The sequence below is a fragment of the Siphateles boraxobius genome, unplaced genomic scaffold, assembly GCF_051911475.1.
Source record: "Siphateles boraxobius isolate OS27281-9 unplaced genomic scaffold, OSU_SipBor_1 193, whole genome shotgun sequence".
NCBI lineage: Eukaryota > Metazoa > Chordata > Actinopteri > Cypriniformes > Leuciscidae > Siphateles > Siphateles boraxobius.
Window position 1 is genome coordinate 90001 of NW_027508803.1, and position 14859 is coordinate 104859.

The 14859-nt window shown below is 44.0% G+C and overlaps 1 protein-coding gene across 1 annotated transcript in view; it reads left to right on the plus strand.

The window, feature by feature from the left end:
- Window positions 1–9274, plus strand: part of ghitm (growth hormone inducible transmembrane protein) — an 11034-nt gene extending 1760 nt beyond the window's left edge. The window contains exons 2-9 of the mRNA XM_077235472.1: window positions 775–908; window positions 1035–1137; window positions 1561–1672; window positions 2164–2305; window positions 6793–6901; window positions 8296–8484; window positions 8556–8727; window positions 8831–9274. Of these exons, the coding sequence (XP_077091587.1) occupies window positions 789–908; window positions 1035–1137; window positions 1561–1672; window positions 2164–2305; window positions 6793–6901; window positions 8296–8484; window positions 8556–8727; window positions 8831–8915 (1032 nt within the window). The 5' untranslated portion in view covers window positions 775–788 and the 3' untranslated portion in view covers window positions 8916–9274. The remainder of the gene's footprint in view (window positions 1–774; window positions 909–1034; window positions 1138–1560; window positions 1673–2163; window positions 2306–6792; window positions 6902–8295; window positions 8485–8555; window positions 8728–8830) is intronic.
- The last annotated feature ends 5585 nt before the right edge of the window (window positions 9275–14859 follow it).

Below are 14859 nucleotides of genomic sequence, written 5' to 3' on the forward strand. Positions count from 1 at the left end.
ACATCAGAAATTATGTAGTCAGAATCCAAAAATTAAGTACTTAATTATATTATATTATGTTTTTAGAAAACTTTATTTATATACAATTTTTTTATCTTAAATTTTCCTTTCTAAAAATTCCTACTGTTTATATCCGTTCAGAAGGATTACTGTCTTTGGAAGGATTTTGTCTTTCAAAGACATTACTATATACAATTAATGTCATTTCATATTTACATTCCACAAATCTCTAATATATTTACATGAAGCACTTTTTAATTTTTTGTAATAATTTTTATGTAATAAGTTAGGTCAGTAATCAAATTTAGTCAATAATAATAATAAAATAAAGTTCACGGTTCTCTGATGTTGGTTAATGAAATGCACTGCAGGTGAACAAATTAAATGTTTGTTTGTTTTCTGTTTTAGTAAGTGTTATAATAGATTTCTATCAAAATCACAAACCGTAATAATTCACGTAATGTAATGATTCATGTGGTTGATAAAAAAAAGAATGGAATATATTTTCTTTCTTTTTGCATTTGTCACACTCTCACTTACTTTTGACTTTATTTCCCGTTTGCACCGTTTCAGTTCGTTCATGGTTTCTGATGAGTTTAGTTCAGGTGTCGCTGTATTTCAGGAGTGACATTAGCACAACACTACATCAAAACAAATAGCAACAGTAAGAGTAAATTGTGTATAAGTCTGTCCTTCACTAATGAGCCAGAATTCATAATGACGAAACTTTCAACCCATCCAGATCCGGGCCTGATGTCTGTGTGTTTAACCCAGGTTAGCGGACAGTGATGCTGGTCTCACGGCTGTCATGCCTGCGCTCAGTCCCTGTGGCTGGGCTCCGGTCAGCCCTCGGTCAGACTCCGTTTGCCCTGCGCAGCTCCTTCCGGCCCCTGATGAGACCCACACAGGTAGTGTCCTCACTGAGACCGACACACACACACACACACACACACACACACACACACACACACACACACAAAGTCCAGAGCCAGTCATGTGGGATCAGTTTTAAGTTTTGTGTTGTTTCCGATCAGGGTTATTCCACCAAGACGAGACTGGGGTTCCGCCGGAGCAAGACTTCCAGAGAGCAGATTCAGGACGCGGCGTTCGAACCCGCTACTAACACCGCTATTAAAAGTGAATTCTGTTCACGTGTTCTTCTATTACGATTCCTCCACTTTTACTTGTTGTTATTGCCGTTGTTCGGCCCTGGTATACAACATCTGTCTCAGGAGATCTGATCTCAGCTGGACTCTCGTCGTCAGGCTCGTTAGAGAGGACAGACCTGTACGGTTACAGACACAGTTCACAGCTGTGTTTATAGAGCTTGTGATCGGATCAGCTGAGACAGATGTTAACACCAGTCTGGGCTGCGTTTCCCAAAAGCCTCGTAAGCCTAAGTAGAACGTAGAAGCACTGCCACCAATAAATCTCTGATCAACTTTTGAGAAACGAGGCCCTGATCATTCTGTAACGAAAGCATCCTTTAATGTCTAACCCTAACTCTAAATAAGTGAGAGATGTGTCTGTGAGTGTTGCTAGAATGTCTCTCCTCCACAGTCCACAACATGGGCCGGGTGTTCCTGGCAGGAGGAGCCGCGGTGGGACTGGGAGCGCTGTGCTATTACGGCTTCGGGATGTCCAACGAGATGGGAGCCATAGAGAAAGCAGTGTAAGAGTCACTTTCACATTCAAACACTATCAGGACATGTTTACATGATGACGATGAAGTAAAAATGCTCAAGTTTTTCCTTTGAATTTTTCATGTTCTGAAGACCATAGTCAAAACCATCTCCGTTCAGACCGATCTGCAAAAATGACTAGAAACGCTGTATTGACTGAACGTGTAACACGCATGATGGCACTGGTTTCACAAATTCATGTTTTTGTAGTTTACATGGAGACGATTTACAAAAACTTGCAGTTTGAATCCACTTTTCAAAAGTTAGCTTTTTTAGGCCCTCAAAACGCCGTTGTCATGTAAATGAAGTCAATGATTATGCAGAGAAAACATAAAAACAAAGTTTTCCATTTTTAGTTGAAATAGTGTCAGAAAAAAAAGCTCTGATGAACTTGATGAATGAACTTCTGGTGTTGGATGAGTAGCCGGAGCTGAAACGACTGCTCTTCATTTCTCCTGATGAACTGAAGCTGTGTTCACAGGATCTGGCCTCAGTATGTGAAGGACAGGATACACTCCACATACATGTATTTCTCTGGAAGTGTGTGTGTGACGGCTCTGTCCGCGGTGGCCGTTAGCAGAACGCCGGCGCTCATGGGACTCATGATGAGGGGCTCCTGGATGGTACGACACAGATCTTATGAATTAGCAAACTTTTATTCTTTGCCTTGTAAAGTTTCATGAAATGTTTTAGCCTGGTTGTTCACACCTCCGAATTGGAAAAAGTGTCAAACAATGTGTGTAAAGCTGTGGGAGAGTAGAGGGGAGACGACCAATAATACACAGGCCTGCACCACTCATTATACAGACACATGAATATTAAAATATGACCTGAGGGAAGAAAAAAACAGAGTTGATGGTTAAAAATCAAACCCTATAAAACAAACCGCCGAAACGCAGAAGAACATTTAAAGGTCTAATAATATTACTTTCATTACATTTACGAGCACTGCAGTCTCTGAACAAACGACGCGTCAGTTTAACAGAAAGAATACAGGCATAGTTACTTTGTCTGTTCTTTGAATTGTTGGTCTACATCATCATGTTCTGTTTATCAGAATAACCCACCGTGTCGTCGTGTTCATGATCAGACGTAGGGCTGTATCGGTGTGCTTATTTGCACATATATTTCATTTGATGAAGACATGCTCACACACAGTGCTGGTTCATGTTTAGAGCACTAAAGTACACAAAATATGTCCATAAAAACTTTAAACGTGCTCGCTCCGGTCCGTATATGAACGATATGATCCGCATTATGAGCGTTACGCGCAGAAACTGCTCATGCGCGCCGCGAGCATGTTGTTTGAATTCTCGAAAGGCTCGCTTCTATCTCACATTCAGCCAATCACACACTCCGAAGGCTCGCTTCTCTCACATTCAGCCAATCACACGCTCCGAAGGCTCGCTTCTATCTCACATTCAGCCAATCACACACTCCGAAGGCTCGCTTCTCTCACATTCAGCCAATCACACACTCCGAAGGCTCGCTTCTCTCACATTCAGCCAATCACACACTCCGAAGGCTCGCTTCTATCTCACATTTAGCCAATCACACACTCCGAAGGCTCGCTTCTATCTCACATTCAGCCAATCACACACTCCGAAGGCTCGCTTCTATCTCACATTCAGCCAATCACACGCTCCGAAGGCTCGCTTCTATCTCACATTCAGCCAATCACACACTCCGAAGGCTCGCTTCTCTCACATTCAGCCAATCACACACTCCGAAGGCTCGCTTCTCTCACATTCAGCCAATCACACACTCCGAAGGCTCGCTTCTATCTCACATTCAGCCAATCACACACTCCGAAGGCTCGCTTCTATCTCACATTCAGCCAATCACACGCTCCGAAGGCTCGCTTCTATCTCACATTCAGCCAATCACACACTCCGAAGGCTCGCTTCTCTCACATTTAGCCAATCACACACTCTGAAGGCTCGCTTCTATCTCGCATTCAGCCAATCACACACTCCGAAGGCCTGCTTCTATCTCACATTCAGCCAATCACACACTCCGAAGGCTCGCTTCTCTCACATTCAGCCAATCACACACTCCGAAGGCTCGCTTCTCTCACATTTAGCCAATCACACACTCTGAAGGCTCGCTTCTCTCACATTCAGCCAATCACACACTCCGAAGGCTCGCTTCTCTCACATTCAGCCAATCACACACTCTGAAGGCTCGCTTCTCTCACATTCAGCCAATCACACACTCCGAAGGCTCGCTTCTCTCACATTCAACCAATCACACGCTCCGAAGGCTCTCTTCTATCTCACACTCAGCCAATCACACGCTCCGAAGGCTCGCTTCTATCTCACATTCAGCCAATCACACACTCCGAAGGCTCGCTTCTATCTCACACTCAGCCAATCACACACTCCGAAGGCTCGCTTCTATCTCACATTCAGCCAATCACACACTCCGAAGGCTCTCTTCTATCTCACATTCAGCCAATCACACGCTCCGAAGGCTCTCTTCTATCTCACATTCAGCCAATCACACGCTCCGAAGGCTCTTTTCTATCTCACATTCAGCCAATCACACGCTCCGAAGGCTCGCTTCTATCTCGCATTCAGCCAATCACACGCTCCGAAGGCTCTCTTCTATCTCACATTCAGCCAATCACACGCTCCGAAGGCTCGCTTCTATCTCACATTCAGCCAATCACACGCTCCGAAGGCTCGCTTCTATCTCACACTCAGCCAATCACACGCTCCGAAGGCTCGCTTCTATCTCACACTCAGCCAATCACACGCTCCGAAGGCTCGCTTCTCTCTCACATTCAGCCAATCACACGCTCCGAAGGCTCGCTTCTATCTCACATTCAGCCAATCACACACTCCGAAGGCTCGCTTCTATCTCACATTCAGCCAATCACACGCTCCGAAGGCTCGCTTCTATCTCACACTCAGCCAATCACACGCTCCGAAGGCTCGCTTCTCTCTCATTCAGCCAATCACACACTCCGAAGGCTCTCTTCTATCTCACACTCAGCCAATCACACGCTCCGAAGGCTCGCTTCTCTCACATTCAACCAATCACACGCTCCGAAGGCTCTCTTCTATCTCACACTCAGCCAATCACACGCTCCGAAGGCTCGCTTCTATCTCACATTCAGCCAATCACACACTCCCAAGGCTCGCTTCTATCTCACACTCAGCCAATCACACGCTCCGAAGGCTCGCTTCTATCTCACACTCAGCCAATCACACGCTCCGAAGTAGGGCTGGGCGATACGGAGCAAAAAATATATCTCGATATACAATATATATCTCTATCTTTACAGGAAAAATAACCCAACAAAAACTAATGCAAAAACAAATATGCCAAATACCACAGTCTTTTTTTTTATTGGAGTGCAAAGAGGTAGGCAGTTCATGTAGTCCAAAGTGCTTCTGCGACATTTAAAAAAAAAATCCCTGTATACAAAAATAATAATTGTATACAAATTAATTGCTGTATACAAAAATAATTGCCACCTGTCCCGTTTTACCGGGATTGTCATCCTTTTTAATAACATGTGCCGGGAAATGTATCGTTTTCGAAAGGCTGTGTGAATGTTCAAACCGTGTAGCGCGCGCACGCCAGAGAGGGACAGAGAGCGAGAGACCTTGCGTGTGTTTGCTAGTGTGCGTGTGTGCCTCAAGAAGTGCATGTAAGACAGCATTTAAGACGATCTTTTTAGACGAGTTCTGTAGCCTCCGGGCTAGTTGCGGGCGCCGCCATGTTGAATGAGACAACACGCGAGGGGAGGGGGAACAAAAGCAAGGAGGCGGGGGCGAGCACAGCGCAAAGAAGACAAAGCGGCGAAATCAGAATTAAATATAAACAATATATCGATATATACAATATGTCAAAATCCATATCGTGTTTAAAAAATATCTCGATATATTTTAAATATTGAGATATCGCCCACCCCTACTCTGAAGGCTCGCTTCTCTCACATTCAGCCAATCACACACTCCGAAGGCTCGCTTCTATCTCACATTCAGCCAATCACACGCTCTGAAGGCTCGCTTCTCTCACATTCAGCCAATCACACACTCCGAAGGCTCGCTTCTCTCACATTCAGCCAATCACACACTCCGAAGGCTCGCTTCTATCTCACATTCAGCCAATCACACACTCCGAAGGCTCGCTTCTATCTCACATTCAGCCAATCACACGCTCCGAAGGCTCGCTTCTCTCACATTCAGCCAATCACACACTCCGAAGGCTCGCTTCTATCTCACATTCAGCCAATCACACGTTCCGAAGGCTCGCTTCTCTCACATTCAGCCAATCACACACTCCGAAGGCTCGCTTCTATCTCGCATTCAGCCAATCACACACTCCGAAGGCTCGCTTCTATCTCACATTCAGCCAATCACACGCTCCGAAGGCTCGCTTCTCTCACATTCAGCCAATCACACACTCCGAAGGCTCGCTTCTCTCACATTCAACCAATCACACGCTCCGAAGGCTCGCTTCTATCTCACATTCAGCCAATCACACGCTCCGAAGGCTCGCTTCTCTCACATTCAGCCAATCACACACTCCGAAGGCTCGCTTCTCTCACATTCAGCCAATCACACACTCCGAAGGCTCGCTTCTCTCACATTCAGCCAATCACACGCTCCGAAGGCTCTCTTCTATCTCACATTCAGCCAATCACACGCTCCGAAGGCTCTCTTCTATCTCACATTCAGCCAATCACACGCTCCGAAGGCTCGCTTTATTATTGCCTCGACTTTGCTTTTCAACCCAGTAGAACGAAATTGCTCAGGAAAACGCAAAAATAACCAATTTCCACTTATTGATAACATTTATGAGTGCTTTGTGTTTTCAGCAACCTGTACATATGTTCACATCTCAAAAAAAATTATTTTGGGGTTTCATGACCCTTAAAATATATTTTACATGACAGCAATTCTTACTGCCAGCACATACTGTCAGGCGTACTCTTATACTGTACCTGTTGAAGTATTATAATGATCCAGCTTGTAGTTTAATATTCATATTGAGAGGAATATTGAAAATTTCAGTGGGGTTTCCTGTATTTTGCTGAATTTATAGATTGACAGAACTTCTTGATCAGTGCTGTGACAAACGTATTAATGATCCTCAGGCTATCGGTGCGACGTTCGCTGCTATGATTGGCGCAGGAATGTTGGTGAGGTCGATCTCGTACGAGAACAGTCCCGTGCCCAAACACCTGGCCTGGGTCCTGCATGCAGGTACAGTGAGCCCAAATGCTCAGACGCTTACACTGACCCCTAGAGGGCGCTGTAGTCTGTTCACAATAATGCTTTCCTTTAGTTGAGCACTGCACAACATTTCAAAAGGCAAATATGAGCTCTCACATGAAGTCATCACTCCTGTGTGGACGAACAGCGCAGCTCGTCACATGACCCTCCTGAATTGTTTTCCTGTGTCTGTGTCACATGACCCTCCTGAACTGGTACTGAAGTGTTTTCCTGTGTGTGTCACATGACGCTCCTGAACTGGTACTGAAGTGTATCCCTGTGTGTGTGTGTGTGTGTGTGTGTGTCACATGACGCTCCTGAACTGGTACTGAAGTGTTTTCCTGTGTGTGTGTCACATGACGCTCCTGAACTGGTACTGAAGTTTATCCCTGTGTGTGTGTGTGTCACATGATGCTCCTGAACTGGTACTGAAGTGTATCCCTGTGTGTGTGTGTGTGTGTCTCACATGATGCTCCTGAACTGGTACTGAAGTGTATCCCTGTGTGTGTGTGTGTGTGTCACATGACGCTCCTGAACTGGTACTGAAGTGTATCCCTGTGTGTGTGTGTGTCACATGATGCTCCTGAACTGGTACTGAAGTGTATCCCTGTGTGTGTGTGTGTGTGTGTGTGTGTGTGTGTGTGTGTGTGTGTGTGTGTGTGTGTGTGTGTGTCACATGATGCTCCTGAACTGGTACTGAAGTTTATCCCTGTGTGTGTGTGTGTCACATGATGCTCCTGAACTGTTACTGAAGTGTATCCCTGTGTGTGTGTGTGTCACATGATGCTCCTGAACTGGTACTGAAGTGTATCCCTGTGTGTGTGTGTGTGTGTGTGTGTGTGTGTGTGTGTGTGTGTGTGTGTGTGTGTGTGTGTGTGTGTGTGTGTGTGTGTGTGTGTGTGTGTGTGTGTGTGTGTGTGTGTCACATGATGCTCCTGAACTGGTACTGAAGTGTATCCCTGTGTGTGTGTGTGTGTCACATGATGCTCCTGAACTGGTACTGAAGTGTATCCCTGTGTGTGTGTGTGTGTGTGTCACATGATGCTCCTGAACTGGTACTGAAGTGTATCCCTGTGTGTGTGTGTGTGTGTGTGTCACATGATGCTCCTGAACTGGTACTGAAGTGTATCCCTGTGTGTGTGTGTGTGTGTGTGTGTGTCACATGATGCTCCTGAACTGGTACTGAAGTGTATCCCTGTGTGTGTGTGTGTGTCACATGATGCTCCTGAACTGGTACTGAAGTGTATCCCTGTGTGTGTGTGTGTGTGTGTGTGTGTGTCACATGATGCTCCTGAACTGGTACTGAAGTGTATCCCTGTGTGTGTGTGTGTGTGTGTGTCACATGATGCTCCTGAACTGGTACTGAAGTTTATCCCTGTGTGCAGGAGTGATGGGGGCCGTCGTGGCCCCGCTGACTCTGCTGGGCGGGCCCCTGGTGATGCGAGCCGCCTGGTACACCGCAGGCATTGTGGGAGGTTTGTCGACGGTGGCCATGTGTGCTCCCAGCGAGAAGTTCCTGAGCATGGGCGGCCCGCTGGCCGTGGGCTTCGGGGTCGTGTTCGCCTCTTCTCTGGGTACGGTTCACTCGCGCTGGATTTGGTGTTTTCTGAGAGACTGCAGGATCTGATCTCTGCTGTGTCCACAGGCTCCATGTTCCTGCCGCCCAGCTCAGCGCTCGGGGCCGGGCTCTACTCGGTGGCCGTTTACGGAGGACTGCTGCTGTTCAGCATGTTTCTGCTGTACGACACACAGAAGGTCATCAAGCGTGCAGAGACACACCCTCTTTATGGCGTTCAGAAATATGACCCCATTAATGCGTAAGTGTTTTCTGTGGACAAGTGTAAGAAAACGTCTCATGATGTCAGTATGACTGTCCACACGCTGTGAACTACATCGCGCTCACGTGTTTTTCTCTTGCAGATGCATGGGCATTTACATGGACACCCTCAACATCTTCATGCGGCTGGTGATGATTCTAGCCAATGGCGGAAACAAAAGGAAGTAGTTTAACGAGACAAGACGACATGAGATTGGACTAGAGAAGATGTAGCTAAATAAAGTGTTGCTTGTTTATTTTGTGTTAATTTGTTTAAAAGCTTTGGATTTTGAGGGATTGTTTTCAGCTGAATTGCATGTCAAGCGTCAGACAGTAAAAGGACAGTGATTTAATGTTCCTTAACAGATGCGCGTTAATGCAGATCTTCTTACTCAGTTCCACATTTGATGTAATTATAACAAATATTTTTGTCTATTTATTTTACAAATTATCTCACAGCAAACCAGAGAATGCTTGTTTCACTGTGATTCTTGTTCTAAAACTTTGGCACACATGGTTCATTAAACTTTATTTGCATTTATATTTTACTACATCTTAATTGTTCAGTTTATTGCTCTGCAACAGACATCAAGCGCCATTTTATAAGACAATTTACCAACATTACGCAGGACTATTTTCATCTTTGGTACAGTGATATCTAGAGGTGTAACAATATATCGCAATACAAAAATGCTACAATCTGAATTTTGTACAAATTTACCCATGAAAATTTCCGTCAAAAAGTTCAAGTGTTTTAGTGTCAGTACTATTATATATAATGTTGATTATAATGCATAATGATGCAATGGGGAATATTTGTGGGTCCTGATAATGCCAAATGTCTGATGTTACCAGTAAAAAGTGGCCTACATTATTTGAATTATCTGGTAAGTGAAATAATCCTGTAGTTTCAGCTTCAGAATCAAAGATTTTTATTCTGGTTTCACCATTGGGTTTCCAGCACCAACTCCAAGCCTATTTATTTACACACCCAATGTAATACCAAATTTAGCATTTTAACCCATTTGCAGTACATTACAACAGTATGTGTTTTAACTTTTACCATATGTTTTGGAGTATCGCAGCAATATGGTACCATGAGTTCAGTATTGTGATATGTATGGTATCGTTACACCCCTAGTGAGATCTAAAGACATTAGAAATATCACTGAACTTTAGAGCAGAATGATGTTGAATTCCCAAATTTCAGATTCAGATATGCACTCACAAACATTAATCTCATATTATGTCAGCTTGCCCTTTCAGTAGTTTCTTTGAGACAAATTCAGTGTTTTCTGATCATTTTACATATTATGACAGTATTTTGGGACAGATCTGCGCAGCTGTGAAAGTGAAGGCATGTTTGTGATGTGAGGATCTGGGCATCGACAGACATTCATGTTTTATCTGTGCTCTGACCAGCGGCAGATGACAGTGAGATTAGCGATTAATCCTCCTGTCTGCCATCTGTATTCTGATGCTGATTAAATCCTGAAAGGAGGCCATCGCCAGCGGATGGGAACATCAGCACTGGTTACAGGTGCAACTTACTTTAAAAAACTAAACAATTAGCAAATATTCAATAGTGATTGCAAGTCATATTCACTGCCAAAACACGTAAACCCCATTAATATGAAGTTATTGTAAGTATCCATTGGTCTGCAAAAAGAAAAAAGGAGTAGCCTCAAAAACAGATGCTTTGGCAGCTGGTGGATTCGTGTGATCATGAGATCGTGCCGTTTCTGTGACAGACCAGCAGAGGGAGTTTCACACAATATCAGCTGAAGCTCAGAGGAAACACACGAAACAAGTCTGAAACAATACAGATACACATATATAAACTCGGCAAAAAAAAGCAATGTCCCTTTTCTTAGATTACTGTATTTTAAAGATAATTTAGTAAAATCCTAATTTGAAAAGGTTACACAATATTTTTCATGCTTGTTCAATGAACCAAAAACAATTATTGCACATGCACCTGTGAAACAGTCCTTAAAACACTGACCGTTTACAAGCAGTAAACAGTTCTTAATGACTCCTGATAATAAAGAGACGCTTTTATTGACTGTGAAGAACACCAGAAGAAAGGTGCCCAGGGTTGTTGTTTTCTCTGTATGACCGAAGAAGTATCTGTATTTTTTTTAAATATTGACCTAGCCTTCATTACCGAAACTGTCCCTCATCTGTATTGTGCTGAAAGGGTCAGAGTTAAACTCAATTCTGAACATAGAGGTTGTTTATATGCAAAGTTTTCAACTCATATTTGTAATCTCTCTGAAAGCATGTAAATCCATCATTTTAATACATGTAACCCCATCATCTCACAAGTATGAGAACTCGAGAGATTAACGACCGCAGTGTTATAACCACTGTCCACAAAAGAGGCATACAGCTACAGTGCATCCTGAAAGTATTCACAGTCCTTCACTTTTTCCACAGTTTGTTACGTTACAGCCTTATTCCAATATGGAATAAATTCAGAGCACAAACCAAGCCATGAAGTCCAAGGAATTGTCTATAGACCTCTGAGACAGGATTGTACTGAGGCTCAGATCTGGGGAAGGGTTCAGAAACATTTCTACAGAGCTGAAGGTCCCCATGAGCACAGTGGCCTCCATCATCCGTAAATGGAAGAAGTGTGGAACCACCAGGACTCTTCCTAGAGCTGAGCGATCGGAGGCGAAGGGCCCTAATCGGGGGAGGAGGGCCTTAATCGGGGGGGGGAGACCCAGAACCTGATGGTCACTCTGGCAGACCTCCAGAGTTTCTCTGTGGAGAGAGGAGAACCTTCAAAAGAGCAACCATCTCTGCAGCTCTCCACCAATCAGGCCCGAGAGACTTCCAGAAGAGCAACCATCTCTGCAGGACTCAGCCAATTAGACGGAAGCAACTCCTCAGTAAAAGGCACATGACAGCCCGTCTGGGGTTTGCCAAAGGCACCCGACGGACTCTCAGATCATGTGAAACAAAGATTGAACTCTTTGGCCTGAATGGCAAGCGTCATGTCTGGAGGAAACAGGCACCGCTCGTCACCTGGACAATACCATCCCTATAGTGAAGCAGCATCAGCTGTGGGGGTGTTTCTCAGCGGCAGGAACTGGGAGACTCGTCAGGATCGAGGGAAAGATGAGGAACTGGGAGAATGTACAGAGACATTCATGATGAAACCTGCTCCAGAGCTCTGGATCTCAGACTGGGGCGACGATTCATCTTCCACCAGGACAACGGCCCTCAGCACACAGCCTAGATAACAGAGGAGTGGCTACGGGACAACTCTGTGAATGTCCTTGAGTGGCCCAGCCAGATCCCAGACTCGAACCCGATTGAACATCTTTTTATCATTATGCATTTTATTTATAGCGCCTTTCTTGACACTCAAGGTATATTTAAGTAAAACCAATGAAATACAATACAATTAAAAAACACAATGCAGTTGTAGGCAGAGGGAGTAAGCTATTCTAGACAGATGGGTTTTGAGTTTGGATATAAAATGTGAGAAGGAATCAGTTTTACGGAGATCCGTTGGAAGCGATTTCCAGAATTGAGGAGCACAGCAGCTGAAAGCTCTGCTCCCTACAGTAACAAGCCGGACACGGGGAACAGGAAAATGGATGGAAGAAGAGGATCTAAGACTGCGAGCGGGTGTGGGTATATGGAGGAGGTCAAAAAGATATGAAGGGGGCAAGATTATGAATGACTTTAAAAGTGAGAAGCATTGTATAGTTGATACGGTAAATGATGGGGAGCCAATAGAGCTGTTGTAAGATAGGAGTGATGTGATGAATAGAGGGGGCATGAGTGATAATATGAGCAGCTGAGTTTTGGAACAGTTGTAGTTTATGGAGGGTTTGATGCGGGAGGCCAAACAAAAGGGAATTGCAGTAATCTAAACAAGAGGTGACTAAGCTATGAACAAGAATGGCAGTAGAGTAAGGCGTGAGGAAAGGATGTAGACGGTTGATGTTTCGAAGATGTTAGTAAGCAGACCGGGTAACATTAACATGAGACGTAAAAGATAGGGTGCTATCGAAGATGACACCCAGACTCTTAACCCGAGGGTTAGGGGAGATGGAGTTATCAATGGGAATAGAAAAAATATGGAGTTTGTTTAATGTTGATCTTGTACCTATAAGAAGCAATTCTGTTTCATTGCGATTTCATTTGAGGAAGTTTGAAGTGAACCAGGATTTTAAGTCAAGAAGACAGTTAGTAAGGAAAGATGGTGGAAGTTTTGAATTAGGTTTCGTTGAAAGATAGACCTGGGTGTCATCTGCATAGCAGAAGTGAATCTGATATTTACAGAAGATGTAAAAAAGGGGGAGAAGATAAATAATGAACAGCAGGGACCACACCTGTGATGACAGGGACGGAATGGGAGGTGAATGATTTTAACTGAATGAACTGAGTGCGGCCTGAGAGATATGAATAAAACGAGTTAAGAGGTAGGCAAAACAAGGAAAGTTTATTCAGAAGAGTGAATGATGTCTGTAATAAGAGGACAGAAAAGGGACAGTGGCCTTTGCAAGAACAGTAGGAGGGGGGTATAATCTGCAGGTTGAAGATTTGGATTTTTGAATGGGTTAAGGTAAATGCTGAGAGTAAATGGCTGGGAGTAAATGAAACTGGGACAGGCGAGTTCGGACCAGAAGTAGACATAAGTTGCTGGTGGATGTGTTCAATTTTTAAAGAGAAAAATGATAATATAGTATTACAAAAATCAGAAGAGTACAAGCGAGGAGGAAGTGGATCCTGAGGTATTGTGAAGTTTGTAATGAGGGAAAAAAGGGCCTTTGAATTTCCTTCACTTGAACTGATTAAACCAGAATAGTAAGTGATTTTAGCTTTAGAAATAGAATCTTTGTAAAGAAGAATGTGGTTTGAATACATGTCTTTCGAGTTGTCGTCCTTTTGTTTTTAATTTTGTAAGAGTGGGAGTAAACCAAAGTGCAGAGAGAGTAAATGAGACAATTCTGGTTTTGAGTCGGGCAGCGTTATTAAGGAGGTTATGAAGGTTATTGTAGTGAGAGAGCAGTTCATCCGGGGTAGAGAAACTGTCGGTACTGGGAAAGCTAGTGATGCTAGAGGATAAACTGTCCAAGTTGATATCCTTAATATTTCGGAATGTTATAGTACGTGGGAGAGTAGATAGAGGTCAGATAAAGGGAAAGAATCTGCTTTACAGTTTACAGGTGTAACACCTGAACAGCAGATTAAATCCAAAATATGTCTTTTAATGTGTGTGGGAAAGTTTATATATTGCTGAAATTCAAGACTGTCCAGACAGGATGTAGAGTCTTTGGTGAGAGTGTTGTCAACATTATCCATATGTATATTAAAATCCCCCAGAAGTATTATATTTGATGAAAGTGTGGATAGGTGAGTCAGATAGGCAGCAAGGTCAATGATAAAATCCTTGTTAGGCTTTGGTGAGTGGTACAAAGTAGCAACAATGGTAGGAGTAGGTCCAGAAAGCTGACATACAGTAGCCTCAATTGAGTGACAGACTGGAGTGTTGACAGGCGCTATCCTCCACTTCTCACGGTAAATTATCGCGAGACCTCCCCCTCGGCCAGAGTCACGCAGCGACAGATGTAAACAAATCCCGGAGGAGAAGCACCATTGAGTGAAATAAAGTAATTTGGCTTCTGCCACTTTCTGTTAAACACAAAAAGTCAAACTTACGGTCAACGAGGAGATCCTGCACAAAATGCCCCGTACTCGTAAGTGCGCGGATTTTGAAAAGACCAAAGTTGACTGTAGTGGTACTGAATTTGACAGCCGTGTTAGCCGACCTAGCTAGGCGGGCCAACACACTCTGATCAGCGCAGCAACCGGTATTCCTCGTGGACGTCGAGAAGTGGACCAGAAGGACTTTATGGAGTTGGATTTATCATACTGAAAGTTTCAACGAGAGCCACGGTGAATGTATTTCTGACGAGGCAAATGTAAAATGTCCGGGTGTGAAAGCAGAGCTGGTGATGGTGGATCATGTTGATATAAACAGAACCTCAGAAGCTCAGCTGTAGAATACTGGTACAGTGCAGTCGAGGAATGAGAACCCTAACCCTGACCCAAAGACAGGACAGTCCAGGCGAGCACAAGCCATACATAGTTAATCCACATAGTTAAAGAA